This window comes from Lepidochelys olivacea (assembly GCF_965140295.1).
Source record: "Lepidochelys olivacea isolate rLepOli2 genome assembly, chromosome: 3".
NCBI lineage: Eukaryota > Metazoa > Chordata > Testudines > Cheloniidae > Lepidochelys > Lepidochelys olivacea.
Genome location: NC_140413.1, coordinates 69,151,336 through 69,166,758, shown reverse-complemented (window position 1 = coordinate 69,166,758; position 15,423 = coordinate 69,151,336). Strand labels below are relative to the sequence as shown.

The window sequence follows — 15,423 nt, the reverse complement described above, 5'->3', positions numbered from 1 at the left end:
GTAGCACCTAGGCACAGCCCAGGCTGGCTTGTGCTAGGTGCTGTCCCTGCCCTGAAGAAGTTACACGCTAACCGTGGGCAGGAGGCGGGCGTGGCTCCATCCGCCCCTCGCTGGCAGGGCTGTACCGAGGTGGTGGGCGGGTTCCCCTGCCAGACCCGGGCCCCCATCGCGCAGCCGGAGCACCCCCCCAGGGCCGACCGCCGCCTGAGGGAGCCGGGAGGCGCGGACGCTAAACGCCGTCGCCCAAGCAACGCCCCGCCGCGGCTCGGCCCTGGCAGAGCAGCTCCGGAAGCGGAAGTGGCGTACGTGCCGCGGTGCATTGTGGGGAGCGGCGGTTGCTGTGGAGGTGGATCTGAATGAAGCTGCCGCGGGGAAGGGGCTGCCGGAGCCGCTGAGTGGGGAGGAGCCGCGTCTGCAGCCCCCCGGCCCCGGGTGTCAGCGCGAGCTCTGTCGGGCGGCGCCGCCGCCATGTCCTACAACAAGATCCCGCCGCGCTGGCTGCGCTGCCCCAGGAGGGGGCAGCCGGTGGCAGGTGAGCGGGGCCGGGGTGCTCGGCGCTGGGCGGCCACAGCTTCCCCGCTCCGCTTCGAGCCGCCGAGAGGGAGGGGGCGCCGTGCCGGTCGGGGAAGGGCCGGGCGGGTGGGGTCAGGAGTCGTAGCCCCGACCCCATCCGCGAGCCGGGCCGGTTGAGTGCGGGGCGGGGACACAGAGCCGGCTCCCCGGGGCTGGGTGTGGGGCGTCGCAGGCACCAGCGCTTTCCAGGGGAGCCCTTGGGACCCGGCGCCTCTCGGTCCCCTCTCTCCTTTCTAAGTGGCGACTCGCTACGTTTTCGCTTTTCGGTCCCGTTTTATGCCCCAGCTCTCTCATCCTCCCCCAGAACTGCGCCCTGGCCCCCAGCACAGCAGACCTCCTTCCCACAAAGGACTCGGGGGGTGGTGGGGGGGGAGAACTGGCAACCGGCAACCTTCAGTCCCTCTTCTCTCAGAAATCCTTCTACCTGTAAAGCAGTTGTCCCTTTTTGCTCTTGTATTCACCAGTAAAAATTGTCGTCCTGGATCAGATGGAGCTGCTGTAAAGGGAAAACGGACTAACTTCCTGAGATCCTTGTCAGTTTCTGTTTCCATCATCAAAGAGCTAAACTGAAACTGACCCAATTCCCCCTCCCCTTCTTTGAAAAGTAGTTCAGAAACTTTTCACAGGGTGCTGAGTGGCGAAACTGACTGGGATCAGTTTCTCTTTGCTGCTAGCTGTATGTACAGATCCCTGAAGCAGTTTCCACTGTTGTAAATGATAGGCTGAATTGCAGTAGGCTGCATCCAGCCCTGTAGCAAAGAGTTTACTCAGCTGATCCTCACACCTTCTTGTCAACTGTCTAAATGGGCCGTCTTGATTATCACTACAAAAGTTTTTTTCCTCTGGCTGATAATAGCTCATCTTAACTAATTAGCCTCTCACAGTTTGTATGGTAACTTCCAACTTATCTGTATGTGTGTATATGTGTGTGTATATATATATATATATATAATCTTACTATATGTTCCATTTTATGCATCTGATGAAGTGGGCTGTAGCCCACAAAAGCTTATGGTCTAATAAATTTGTTAATCTCTAAGGTGCCACAAGTACTCCTTTTCTTTTTGCGAATACAGACTAACACTGCTGCTACTTTGAAACCTGCTCTATCCTAGTCACTTCCCTCCTCTTTTTTCATAAGCAGCTAATTCCCTTTACCCCCTCCTCCTATCCCCCCCAAAAGTCTGTACCATAACATAAAAAAATAAGCTGAGGGACTGAAAAGGGGAAAGAGAAGTAATGTTCTCCCTTCTAGTTTTTACAGTCTGTCTTCTTCCTCTTCTAGGTTCTAATTCAGCATTGTGCTTAAATCTGTGTCTAATTTTATATCTGTGAATAGAAGGTGCTGCTCATGCGATTAAAATTAACCTCATACATAACTTTGCTGAGTTGGGGTGATGTTTGTTTCCGTCTGTCCCTCCATCATGTTTACTTTTGCAAGTCTCAGCCCCTCTGTTTGTTTTAGTCAGTTGCCTTTTTCTGAAGGTCTTTTGTAGAATTCTTTCTTTACTTATCAGGTTTATGTTCAACATGGGATTAAAAAAAATGGATTGTCTGTCTGCCTGCATTTCTTCACATTGTACTTATTTATGGATTTAGCAAAGAGGTGGGCAAACTATGGGCCGCGGGCCACATCCGGCCCACGGGACCGTCCTGCCCGGCCCCTGAGCTTCCAGCTGGGGAAGCTTGAGCCCGTCCCTTCCCCCGCTGACCCCCTTCCCTCACAGCCACGCGGGCAGTGCAGCTTGCACCTGCCCACCTCCCAGGCTTTCAGATAAGCCTGTCCTGTCACTCTGAGCGGCATGGTAAGGGTAAGAGGGTGGGGGGAGAGGTGGTTGGCTAAGGGGCAGGAGGTCCCGGGGGGCAGTCAGGGGGCAGAGGTTCAGGGCGGGGAGCAGTCAGGAGACAGGAAGCAGTGGGGGTTGGATGGGGGTGGGGTCCTGGCGGGGCAGTTAGGGATGGGGGTCCCGGGGGGCAGTCAGGGAGTAGGGGGGTTTGGATAGGTATGGGAGTTCCATGGGGCCTGTCAGGGGGTTTGGATAGGGGTCAGGGCTGTCAGGGGACAGGGAGCAGGGTGGATTGGATAGGGTGCGGGGTCCCGGGGGGCAGTTAGGGGTGGGGGGTCCTGGGAGGGGCAGTCAGGGGACAAGGAGCGGGGGGTGGAGTTGGATGGTTTGGAGGGGGGCAGTCGGGGGGCGGGAAGTTGGAGGGGGAGGATAGGGGGCGGGGGCCAGGCTGTTTGGAGAAGCACAGCCTTCCCTACCCGGCCCTCTATACCATTTTGCAACCTCCATGCGGCTGTCGGCCCAAAAAGTTTGACCACCCCTGATTTAGCAGAAGCAGTGAGTGAAATCTTTGAATCAAATCAGATCTGGTTCTCTTACTGGGGATGTGCTATAAGAGCAGTGGTTCTCAACCTGTTTACCTTTGTGGGCCACTATACAGCTCTCCATGTACAACATAGACTGCATATGTACAATATATATAATGCCGGTATGTCATTAAGGACGTGTCACAAAGGCCACAACTATGTGTTGATTGGGCTGCAGGTTGAGAACCGCTGATGTACAGGAACATCGAGATCTCTACAAGATAGGGGGTTTAAAAAAAAAAGTGTATGATAGACACTGTGCAGTGGATTAGTAGCAGTTAATTTGAGTTCAGGACTAAAGCCTTTCCTGTTTGGGAGGTCTGTGGAGGTAGAACATCTAGTTAGAAATATAGAAATTGCCATATGGGATCAGACCTATAGTTATCTAGTCCAGTATCTTGTCTCTGACAGTGGCCATCACAGATGCTTCAGAAACCTCATGTTAGGCAGCTGTAAAATAATATCCCCTCCAATTTAGGTTTTCTCATAACCCTAATCTCTTCATATGAAAGTTTCCCCATGCCCCTAATAGTTTTTGTCACGCTTTTCTGAATGCTTTCTAATTCTGCAATATCCTTTTTGAGATATTTTGAGTGACCAGTACTGCAAATCATATTTTTGATAAGGCTGTACCATTGATTTTATGTAATAGCATAATATATAATTCTGCATTGTTCTCTATCTTGTTCCTAATGCATCTTAACTTCTTGGTTTTTTTTTTTTTTTTTTAAATGCAGCTACACATTGAGTTGAGATCTTAATTAAACTGTCCACAGTAGCACCCAATTTACTTTCCTGCCTTAATACAGCTTTAGAACCTTTTGTGGTATCTGAGTAATCCTTTTCCCCTTAGGGTATTTTACTTTACGTTTTTATCAACATTGAACTTAATTTTTCTGTGCCTGCTCGTTCCCTTAGCTTTGTTAGGTTCCTCTGATATTTCTTGCAGTCTTCCCTGGACTTGACAAATCTAAATAACCGTGTTATCTGCAAATCTCGCAACCTCACTGCTTGCATCGCTAGGTCATTAATAAATATAATAAACACTGGACCTAATATGTAACCTGGAGGCGTCCTGGTATTAACCTTTTATTCTTATTCTGTTTTGTCTCTTTGCCCATTTTTGATCCATGCCAATACTTTACGTCTTGCTCCATGAGTGCTTAGTTTCTTTAGTAGCCTCCTGTGAGGGAACTTGGCAAAAGCTTTTTGAAAGCCTCTGTGACTTCACTGAAATGTTTAAAGAACTCTAATAGTTACTATGACATGATTTTCCTTTGCATAATCCATGCTGGGTGGGGTGCAGGAGGCAGGTTAGGGGTGCTGGCTCTGGGAGGGGGCTCAGAGCTGGGGCTTGAGGTGCAGAAGGGAGTACAGGGTGCTGGGTTGGGGTGCAGCTTCCCGCGTGTGGCTCCCAGTCTGTTGCGCAGGATCACTACCTGCCCCAGCCCCACGCTGCTCCTGGAAGGGGCCAATGCTCCTCTGCGGGCCCTGGGAGGGAGGGAGGGCGGGGGGGGGGGCATGTGGCTCTGCGCGCTGCCCCTCTCTGCAGGCACCGCCCCCAAAGCTCCCATTGGCTGCAGTTCACCGTTCCTGGCCAAAGGCAACTGCCAGGGCAGTGCTTGCAGGCATGAGCAGTGCACGGAGACCCATGCACCCCCTGTCAGGGCTGTGGGGGTGTGCTGGCTACTTCCAGGAGCAGCGTGGGGCGGTGGCAGACAGGGACCCTGCCTTAGTGGCAGCCCCGCTACACTACCAGAGATCACGATCTTTGGGATTCTCCCAGTCGATCCTCCAGTTGATCACGATCAACGGGTTGGTGACCACTGCTCTAAGTCATCTCTGTGCCCTTTCTGGGAAACCCTCACTTCTTATTTTAGATCTTAAAATCATAGAACTGTAGGACTGGAAGGGACCTCGAGAAGTCATCTAGTCCGGTCCCCTGAACTCAAGGCAGAACTATGTGATAACTAGACCTTTCCTGACAAGTGTTTATCTAACCTGTTCTTAAAAATCTCAATGACAGAGACTCCACAACTTCTCTAGGCACTTTGTTCCAGTGCTTAACCACCCTAACAGTAAGGAAGTTTTTCCTAAACCACCCTCGCTGCAATTTAAGCCCATTGCTTTTTGTCTTATCCTCAGAGATTAAGGAGAACAATTTTTCTCTATTCTCCTTTTAACAACACTTTATGTACTTGAAAACTGTTATCATGTCCCCCTCAGTCTTTTCGTCTCCAGACTAAACAATCTTTCATCATAAGTCATGTTTTCTAGACCTTTAACATTTTTTGTTACTCTCCTCTGGACCCTCACCAGTCTGTCACTATCTTTCCTGAAATATGGTGCCCAGAACTGCACACAATACTCCAGTTGAGGTCTGATCAGCATGGAGTAGAGTGGAAGAAATACTACTTCTGTCTTGCTTACAACATTCCTGCTAATACATCCTAGAATTATGTTCGTGCTTTTTTTGCAACAGTGTTACATTGTTGACTCATATTTCGCTTGTGGTCCACTATGACCCCCAGATTCCTTTCCGCAATTCTCCTTTCTAGGCAGTCATTTCTCATTTTGTATATGTGCAACTGATCGTTCCTTCCTAAGCGTAGTACTTTGCATTGGTCCTTATTGAATTTCATCTTATTACTTCAGACCGTTTCTCCAGTTTGTCGGGATCATTTTCAATTTTAATTCTGTCTTTGAAAGCACTTTGCAACCCCTCCCAGCTTGGTTTCGTCTGTAAACTTTGTAAGTGTACTATCTATGCCATTATCTTAAATCATTGATGACGATATTGAACAGACCCAGGACTGATCCCTGCAGGATCTCTCTCAATATGCTATTCCAGCTTGATTTGTGGACCACTGATAACTTCTCTTTGGGAATGATTTTCCAACCAGTTATGCACCCACCTTATAGTAGCTCCATCTAGGTTGTATTTCCCTAGTTTGTTTATGAGAAGGTCATGCGAGACAGTATGAAAAGCCATACTAAAGTCAAGATATTAACCACATGTACTGCTTCCCCCCTGGCCCCAAGGCATGTTACCCTGTCAAAGAAAGCTGGTTGGTTTATTGGTTTGTCTTAATTCCTTTTTTGAAATGTTCAGCTCCCATTTTAGGTCTTTTAATTCCTGCTAGTTATTTCTGAATTTTGCAGGTACTTCCATTGTTTGTTACATTTTGGTTTGAGAGGTATACCAGCTCACAATCTCTGTTTGTGAACTTGATCCAGCTTCTTAAACCAGTGTTGCCCCTTTTCGACCCAAGTGGCAAGTCAGAGTTTGGGGATGCTTCATTTGATAAGTATTTCTTCAATGCAGTTTTGTTTATTTACAAAGAATGTACAAAGTCCAGTGTCTCTGAATACAGAACGAATCAAACAGCAGGAAACAACTTCTTTGCTTACACCACCGAGAACACTCTTTTTTTAGGCTTCACTCTGACCTAAAAACCTCTCCACAGCTTTATTCCACAGTCAGACACGGTGTTTGCAGTTGCTCCTTTTACCTGTTTGTGTCTCTGTTTCTGAGTGTCCTGCCTAAACCTGTGCACACAATCTATATGTTTCAAAATCCTTCCCCCACTTAGTTCAAACTTCCGGGAGGTTCACAACTCCTTTTTGTCTTGGGGGGGGGGGGGGTGGAGACTTCTGATGAACTCATCCTCACAGTTATGTTAATTGAAGGGTGTGCTCACACCTAGTCCCAAAGAACTTTGTGATCCAAGCAGTCACCAGTACATCTCACCATAACACTATCATGATCTTACAGGTGTATTTTTTAATTCTATTTTTAATGATTACTTCAACCAATTTACTAGGTGCCTATGTAAGGTTGACTGGTCTATAATTCCTTGAATCACCCCACAAGCCTTTTTAAATGTAAACACATCATTTTCCACCCTTGATCCTCTGATACAGTAGCTGTTTCAAATGAAAGATGGCATATTTTTCCTGACAGTACAGCCACTTCATACTTGAGCTCCCTCAGAACACTTGGCATGCTTTTTAAATTATCACCTTGCTCCAGTATGTCATCTTTTGACACTTCAGTCTTTTCTGGTACCTAATCTTTATTGCCAGAAAAGAGCAGCTGAATCTGTAATAATGCAAAACCTTCCATTTCAGCAATGTCTTGCTACCATCACATGAATGACACTCTCAGTACTAGCATCCGAACACACTATGAGAACTTACAGAATTCTGTCATAATTAATGTTCCTTGAGAACGTATTCTTTCAGAATCTTGAATATACATTTAATAAAATCACAGTATACATCCAATAAAATATTCCCATATAAAAGGCAAGGAGAAAAATGTCAAGTTAGGTGGATGTTGTTATTGAAGTGGGGTGATGGTGAATACTGAAGAATTATGTAGCAAGAGTATCAGTGATTTCTGCAGAACCTGATTTTTCATTTAATCCCCCCTCCAATTCCCAACCACCACCATGATTTTCGGAACCCTAGAATTAGAAAACTTTTCTGAACTGGAACTAAACATATACCAATGCAATGCTGTCTTCTGAAGTCTGCAGACAGCCCTGGTGCTTATGCTGCTGCTTAGAGCTTTGCCAAGGGATCACAGAGGGGAACAGACTAGAATATTTGGAGTTTTCACTGGTCTTGGGCATTGGGCAGAAGTGGGGAGGTCACAGGACAGCGCAGGGGAAGATGAAGGAGCCCTGGCTGAGCTGGAGAGTGGAGCACAGGGGGAAGATGGGAGGACCTGTGATGCTGGGGGGGAAGATGGGAAAGCAAGAGAACCCTTGTGCTGCTGTGGGCGGGCAGGGCTGATCTGGAGAGTGGAGCACTGGTTGGACCAGGGGAGACCTTACAAGCTGCTTCCACATTGTCCATGCCCCCCTGGCTGACCCCCAGACCAAGCGGAGTTCTTGATCCACTTTGGCAGCACTGCACCACTGTCCAAAAGATGGGCAACTGGTGCCTTCCCTGGCGCTGGGGAGGTGGTCTTCATAGTTTGAGAACCTCTATTCTAGGCTAATTAATCACTTATAACCTCTGATTCTGTCCTAACAAAGTTTTTTTGTTCTGGTAATTTTATGATTGCAGGATATTCACAACCAAAGTGCTTTGGTGCATGAAAGTGGACAAAATCAAAAAGGCTATTTTAACCCAGTGAACTTTTACATGTTTTTCAGTATCTAAAAATGTAGACAATGTATTTTTATATTTTAATGTATTTGGTACTTTTCAAAATGCTTTCTTGACCTGTATTTTTTATTTTTTTTTATATTTGCAAATTGAAATATATACACTGCTATTCATGGTTACTCATAATTCAGTAACTACTACAGGTACAGAATCTTCTATGAAATGCCTAAAATTTATTGAAATTTAGAAGAGAATGATAGAGAGCTCTTATGAAGGCTGTTACAAAGCCACTCAGGATGTGTTGTGCGAACAATAAAAAGCTCATAAATTAAAAACCTGAGCCTCCAGGCAATAATAGCTGAGAACAGACCTTTCTTTAATAAGGTCAAGACTTGACAGTTCTAAAATAAACTCTCAAAGTCCCAGAGCCACAGGTAAGCACTCTATTTTATATAGAAGGTTGCTGTTCCATGCTGATTGGGAGACCTCTATTACTGTAAAACAGTTATAATGAAAAGGGCTGACAGTAAATGGATGTTTCTGACACTATCTGGTTCTCTTAAGGCTGCCTTTGGAACACTTCACACTTAGAAACCACCAGAACAGGTGTTTACATCATCAGGCTTACAAACTGACTTTTTAAATTCCTATTTTCTTGTTCTGGCCATGCTGAATTTAAATGTTACTTTTAGGGCTGTCGATTAATTGCAGTTAATTCATGCGATTAACTAGAAAAAGTAATCGTGATTAAAAAAATTAATTGCGAGTAATCGCAGTTTTAATCGCCAAGTTAAACAGAATACCAATCGAAATTTATTATATATTTTTGGATGTTTTTCTACATTTTCAAATATATTGATTTCAATTACAACACAGAATACAAAGTGTACTGTGCTAACTTTATCATTTTTACAGTGCAAATATTTGAAAGCAAAAATAATATAAACAAAAGAAATAGTATTTTTCAATTCACCTCAAACAAGTACTGTAGTGCAATCTCTTTATCGTGAAAGTGCAATTTACAAATGCAGTTTTTTTTTGTTTACATAACTGCTTTAAAAAAACCAGTGTAAAACTTTAGAGCCTACAAGTCTACTCAGTTCTACTTCTTGTTCAGCCAATCACTAAGACAAACAAGTTTGTTTACAATTATGGGAGATAATGCTGCCTGCTTCTTATTTACAGTGTCACCTGAAAGTGAGAACAAGTGTTCGCATGGCGGTTTTGTAGCTGGCATTGCAAGGTATTTATGTGCCAGATACGCTAAACATTCATATGCCCCTTATGCTTCAGCTACCGTTCCAGAGGACATGCTTCCATGCTGATGACTCTCAAAAAAAATAGTGCATTAATTAACTTTGTGACTGAACTCCTTGGGGGAGAATTTTATGTCCCCTGCTCTATTTTACCTGCATTCTGCTATCTATTTCACATTGTAGCAGTCTCGGATGATGACCCAGCACATGTTCGTTTGAAGAACACTTCCGCTGCAGATTTGACAAAACGCAAAGAAGGTACCAATGTGAAATTTCTAAAAATAGCTACAGCACTCGACCCAAGGTTTAAGAATCTGAAGTGCCTTCCAAAATCTGAGAGGGCTGAGGTGTGGAGCATGCTTTCAGAAGTCTTAAAAGAGCAACACTCTGATGTGGATACTACAGAACCCGAACCACCAAAAAAGAAAATCAACCTTCTGCTGTTGGCATCTGACTCAGATAATGAAAATGAACATGCATCGGTCCGCACTACTTTGGATTGTTATCGAGCGGAATCTGTCATTAGCATGGAAGCACGTCCTCCGGCCTGGTGGTTGAACATATGAATCTTTAGTGAATCTGGCACGTGAATATCTTGCAATGCCGGCTACAACGGTGCCATGAGAATGTCTTTTCTCACTTTCAGGTGACATTGTAAACAAGAAGTGGGCTTCCATGCTGAGGACGCTTGTTAAAAAAATAATGCGATACAGGTGAGTTGCATCACACGCGCATTTAACTTACGGGAATTCAACTATACGCACTCGGCAAAAAAAAAGAAAAAGAACAGGATACCTGATAATAGTGTGGGCGATTCCACCCACCATTCCACTTAATGAGCGTATGCCCTGGAGTGAGCATGAGATGGGAGATGTGAATCTGCTGTTCCCTCAGTCGGTCTCGGTTCCCACGTGCCTATCCTAGTGTGAGCATCTCGCCGCGCTGAGTGTGATTCTAGTGTTTAAAGATACTGTACGTATTTTTCGTATAACGTGGCCCCTAAACGCAAGCCAACTACTTCATCTGGTGCTCAACTGAAGAAACAAAGATTTGTTCCAACGCTGAAGGAAAAACTGGCTATGATGGACTAATTGAGAGATGGTATGTTGGTCTCCAACGTGGCGCATAAATATGACTGCAACTAATCTAGCATCTGTGCCATCAAGATTCGAGAGAGAGAAATTCATCAAGCCGTGGCATCAAGTGCTCCAATAACTGCTAAGGTGATGAGCCAGGTGCGTGTTAAGACTTTAGTGAAGACTGAAAAGGCCTTAAACTTATGGCTGGAAGACATGAACCGTAAACGTGTGCCTATCGATGGCAATACGTTGCAAGAAAAGGCTCTTAACCTCTATGCACTGTTCAAACTTCCCTCTGAAGAGGGACAGCCTTCTGGTGAGATGGAATTCAAAGCCAGCCAAGGTTGGCTTAACAGTTTTAGGAACCGCTTCAGCCTCAAAAATGTGCAGTCTACTGGTGAAGCTGCATCTGCCAATGAAGAGGCAGCAAAAGCCTACCCCGAACAATTAAAGAAAATCATAGAAGAAAAGGGCTATCTTCCGGAACAAGTTTTTAATGCTGACGAGACTGTGCTCTTCTGGAAAAAAAAAATGCCAAACTGAACTTACACTTTGAAATCAGAAAGACAAGCCCCTGGCTTCAAAGCAGCTAAAGACCGTCTGACAGTGTTGTTTTGTGGCAGTGCGGCCGGGCATTTAATAAAGCCGGGCTTGCTCTACAGGGCTGCAAATCCCCGTGCCCTAAAAGGCAAGAACAAAAAACTCCTGCCTGTGTTCTGGCAATCAAATAAAAAGGCTTGGGTGACGGCAGCATTATTTCTGGATTGGTTCCACAAGGGTTTCATTCCAGAGGTCAAGCGGTACCTCGAAGAGAAAGGACTTGACTTTAAAGTGTTGCTGATCGTAGACAATGCTCCTGGCCACCCTGCGGCACTCCAGTTTGCGCATAACGACGGTGAAGTTGTCTTTGTCCTCCCCAATACCACCTCCATCCTCCAACCTCTCGACCAAGGCATGATTCGCTGTTTCAAGGCCACGTACATGAGGCTTACATTCTCATGGATATGTAGCGCTATGGATGCTGATCCCAATCTTAATGTGATGGAGTGCTGGAAGTCCTTCAACATTGCTGATTGCATCGCTTATATTAAACAGGCAATGGATGCAGTCAAGCCTGAAACAGTCAATGCATGTTGGCAAAACCTATGGAAAGAATGTGTGAATCATTTTAAGGGTTTCCCGACCATTGACAAAGAAGTGAAATGTATTGTTCAGGTGGCAGGCAAGTGGGTGGTGATGGCTTTGTCAAGATCCTTGAGGAAGAAATTGAAGAATTAATTGAGAGCCATAGAGAAACATTGACTAATGAAGAGTTAGAGGAACTGATAAAATCATCTACAGAAGACCAAGATGATGACAACGAACAGGAAGAGCCAGCAAATTGGAATCTTCATAAATTTGCTGAAGTGTTCTGAGCAGCGAAACACTTGAATGATTTAATTTCTGAATATGATCCCTCTATGGAACGAAGCCTCAAAGTCACATGTAGTATAACGGACGATTTGAGACCATATCAAGAAATGTTTGAGCAGCTCAAGAGACAACAGCGACAGTTGCCGATCACCATATTTTTCAAGGAAAAACAACCAGCAGCAGATGAGCTTACGCAATCAACTTCTCAAGCTGAACCAGAGCCAACCACTTAGTCTACGACTCGCTCTCCGTCCCCTCAGTCTCCTGGATCAACATCAAGCCCTGATGATCCCCTGTAATTACCGCCTGTAATTAAAAATACAGTACTGTAAAATTATATTTTGCATATATACTCTTTATTATATACTGTAACTTACTGTAATACATTATACATTTATACATATTACTGTACAGGGTTGTATACACGAAACCATGTACAGTATGCTGTACTTTATGGGCAATTTAAGGGATTTTTAAGGGTAATTTTGACTATACGCGATTTTCGTCTTATGCTCTGACTTTAGAACCTAACCCCCGCGTAAGTTGCAACTCCACTGTAATTAAATTTGTGACTGAACTCCGTGGGGGAGAATTGTATGTCTCCTGCTCTGTTTTACCCCCATTCTGCCATATATTTCATGTTATAGCAGTCTCGGATGATGATAGTTTTAAGAACACTTTCACTGCAAATTTGATAAAATGCAAACAAGGTACCACTGTGAGATTTCTAGAGGTAGCTACAGAACTTGACCCAAGGTTTAAGCATCTGAAGTGCCTTCCAAAATCTGAGAGGGCTGAGGTGTGGAGCATGCTTTCAGAAGTCTTAAAAGAGCAACACTCTGATGCAGAAACCACAGAACCAGAACCACCAAAAAAGAAAACCAGTCTTCTGCAGTTGGCATCTGACTCAGATGATGAAAATGAACATATGTTGCTCCGCACTGCTTTGGATCGTTATAAGAACATAAGAATGGCCATATTGGGTCAGATCAAAGCTCCATGTAGCCCAGTATCCTGTCTTCCGACAGTGGTCAATGCCAGATGCCCCAGAGGGAGTGAACAGAACAGGTAATCATCAAGTGATCCATTCCCAGATTTTGGCAAACAGAGGCTAGGGACACCATCTCTGCCCATCCTGGCTAGTAGCCACTGATGGACCTATCCTCCATGAATTTATCTGGTTCTTTTTTGAACCCTGTTACAGTCTTGGCCTTCACAACCTCTTCTGGTAAGGAGTTCCGCAGATTGACTGTTGTATGAAAAAATACTTCCTTTTATTTGTTTTAAACTTGCTGCCTATTAATTTCATTTGGTGACCCCTAGTTCTTGTGTTATGAGAAGGAGTAAATAACACTTCCTTATTTACTTTCTCCACACCAGTCATGATTTTATAGACCTCGATCATATCCCCCCTTAGTCATATCTTTTCCAAGCTGGAAAGTGCCAGTCTTATTAATCTCTCCTCATATGGAAGTCATTCCATACCCCTAATAATTTTTGTTGCCCTTTTCTGAACCTTTTCTAATTCCAATATGTCTTTTTTGAGATGGGGCTACCACATCTGCACGCAGTATGCAAGATGTGGGTACACCTTGGATTTATATAGAGGCAACATGATTTTTTCTGTCCTATTATCTATCCCTTTCTTAATGAGTCCCAGCATTCTGTTTGCTTTTTTGACTGCCACTGCACATTGAGTGGATGTTTTCAGAGAACTATCCACAATGACTACAAGATCTCTTTCTTGAGTGGTAACAGCTAATTTAGATCCCATCATTTTATACGTATAGTTGGGATTGTTTTCCAGTGTGCATTACTTTGGATTTATCAGCTATGAAAGGGTCCGGCCAGATGGCGACAGGAGAGTTAATAGAAGGCAGATATATTAGCCCCAGGTTAATTAGGTCTCTTTTCCCTGAGTAAGGTAACAGGGAAGGTTCCAGAACAATCGGGAACCTTCTGGAGACAATTAAGACAAACAGGCTGATTAGAACACCTGTAGCCAATCAAGAAGCTGCTAGAATCAATTAAGGCAGGCTAATCAGGGCACCTGGGTTTTAAAAGGAGTTAGCTTCAGTTTGTGGTGTGCGTGTAAGGAGCTGGGAGCAAGAGGCACCAGGAGCTGAGAGTGAGAACGCACACTGTTGGAGGACTGAGGAGTACAAGCATGATCAGACACCAGGAGGAAGGTCCTATAGTGAGGTTAAAGAAGGTATTGGGAAGAGGCCATGGGGAAGTAGCCCAGGGAGTTGCAGCTGTCGCACAGCTGTTCCAGGAGGCACTCTAGACAGCTGCCTTCCACAGGGCCCTTGGCTGGAACCCAGAGTAGAGGGCGGGCCCGGGTTCCCCCCAAACCTCCCAACTCCTGATCAGACACAGGAGGAGTTGATAAACCCTGGACTGTGGGTTCACGAAAACGGCCAAACTGAGGGCTGCCGTGAAGCTCCAAGGTGAGCAAATCCGCCAATAAGCGCAAAAGCCACCGAGATAGAGGAGGAACTTTGTCACACAGCATTGAATTTCATCTGCCTTTTTGTTGTCCGGTCACCCAGTTTTGAGAGATCCTTTTGTAGCTCATCGTAGTCTGCCTGGGACTTAACTATCTTGAGTAGTTTTGTATTATCTGCAAATTTTGCCACCTCACTGTTTACCCCTTTTTCCAGATCATTTGTGAATATGTTTCCAGATCATTTATGAATAGGACTGAGCCCAGTACAGACCTCTGGGGGACACCACTATTTACCTCTCTTCATTCTGAAAACTGACCATTCATAGATTCATAGATATTTAGGTCAGAAGGGACCATTATGATCATCTAGTCTGACCTCCTGCACAATGCAGGCCACAGAATTTCACCCACCACACCTAAAAAAGACCTCACACCTATATCTGTGCTATTGAAGTCCTCAAATTGTAGTTTGAAGACCTCAAGGAGCAGAGAATCCTCCAGCAAGTGACCCGTGCCCCATGCTACAGAGGAAGGCGAAAAACCTCCAGGGCCTTCCAATCTGCCCTGGAGGAAAATTCCTTCCCGACCCCAAATATGGCGATCAGCTAAACCCTGAGCATATGGGCAAGATTCATCAGCCAGATACTACAGAAAATTCTTTCCCGGGTAACTTGGATCTTACCCCATCTAAAAACCCATCACAGGCCATTGGGCCTATTTACCATGAATATTTAATTACCAAAACCATGTTATCCCATCATACCATCTCCTCCATAAACTTATCGAGTTTAATCTTAAAGCAAGATAGATCTTCTGCCCCCACTACTTCCCTCGGAAGGCTATTCCAAAACTTCACTCCTCTGATGGTTAGAAACCTTCGTCTAATTTCTAATCTAAATTTCCTAGTGGCCAGTTTATATCCATTTGTTCTTGTGTCCACATTGGTATTGAGTTTAAATAATTCCTCTCCCTCTCTGGTATTTATCCCTCTGATATATTTATAGAGAGCAATCATATCTCCCCTCAACCTTCTTTTAGTTAGGCTAAACAAGCCAAGCTCCCTGAGTCTCCTTTCATAAGACAAATTTTCCATTCCTCGGATCATCCTAGTAGCCCTTCTCTGTACCTGTTCCAGTTTGAATTCATCCTTCTTAAACATGGGAG

At 45.0% G+C, this 15,423-nt stretch overlaps 1 protein-coding gene across 3 annotated transcripts in view; it reads left to right on the top strand.

The window, feature by feature from the left end:
• The first annotated feature begins 332 nt into the window (after positions 1–332).
• The window catches only part of RNGTT (RNA guanylyltransferase and 5'-phosphatase), a 444,976-nt gene continuing 429,885 nt past the window's right edge, over positions 333–15,423 (top strand). For 2 of the 3 annotated variants that reach the window (XM_084622100.1, XM_084622101.1), the window contains exon 1: positions 333–532. In XM_084622100.1, the coding sequence (XP_084478226.1) occupies positions 469–532 (64 nt within the window). In that variant the 5' untranslated portion in view covers positions 333–468. The remainder of the gene's footprint in view (positions 533–15,423) is intronic. The other variant, XM_084622102.1, reaches the window with a different exon arrangement.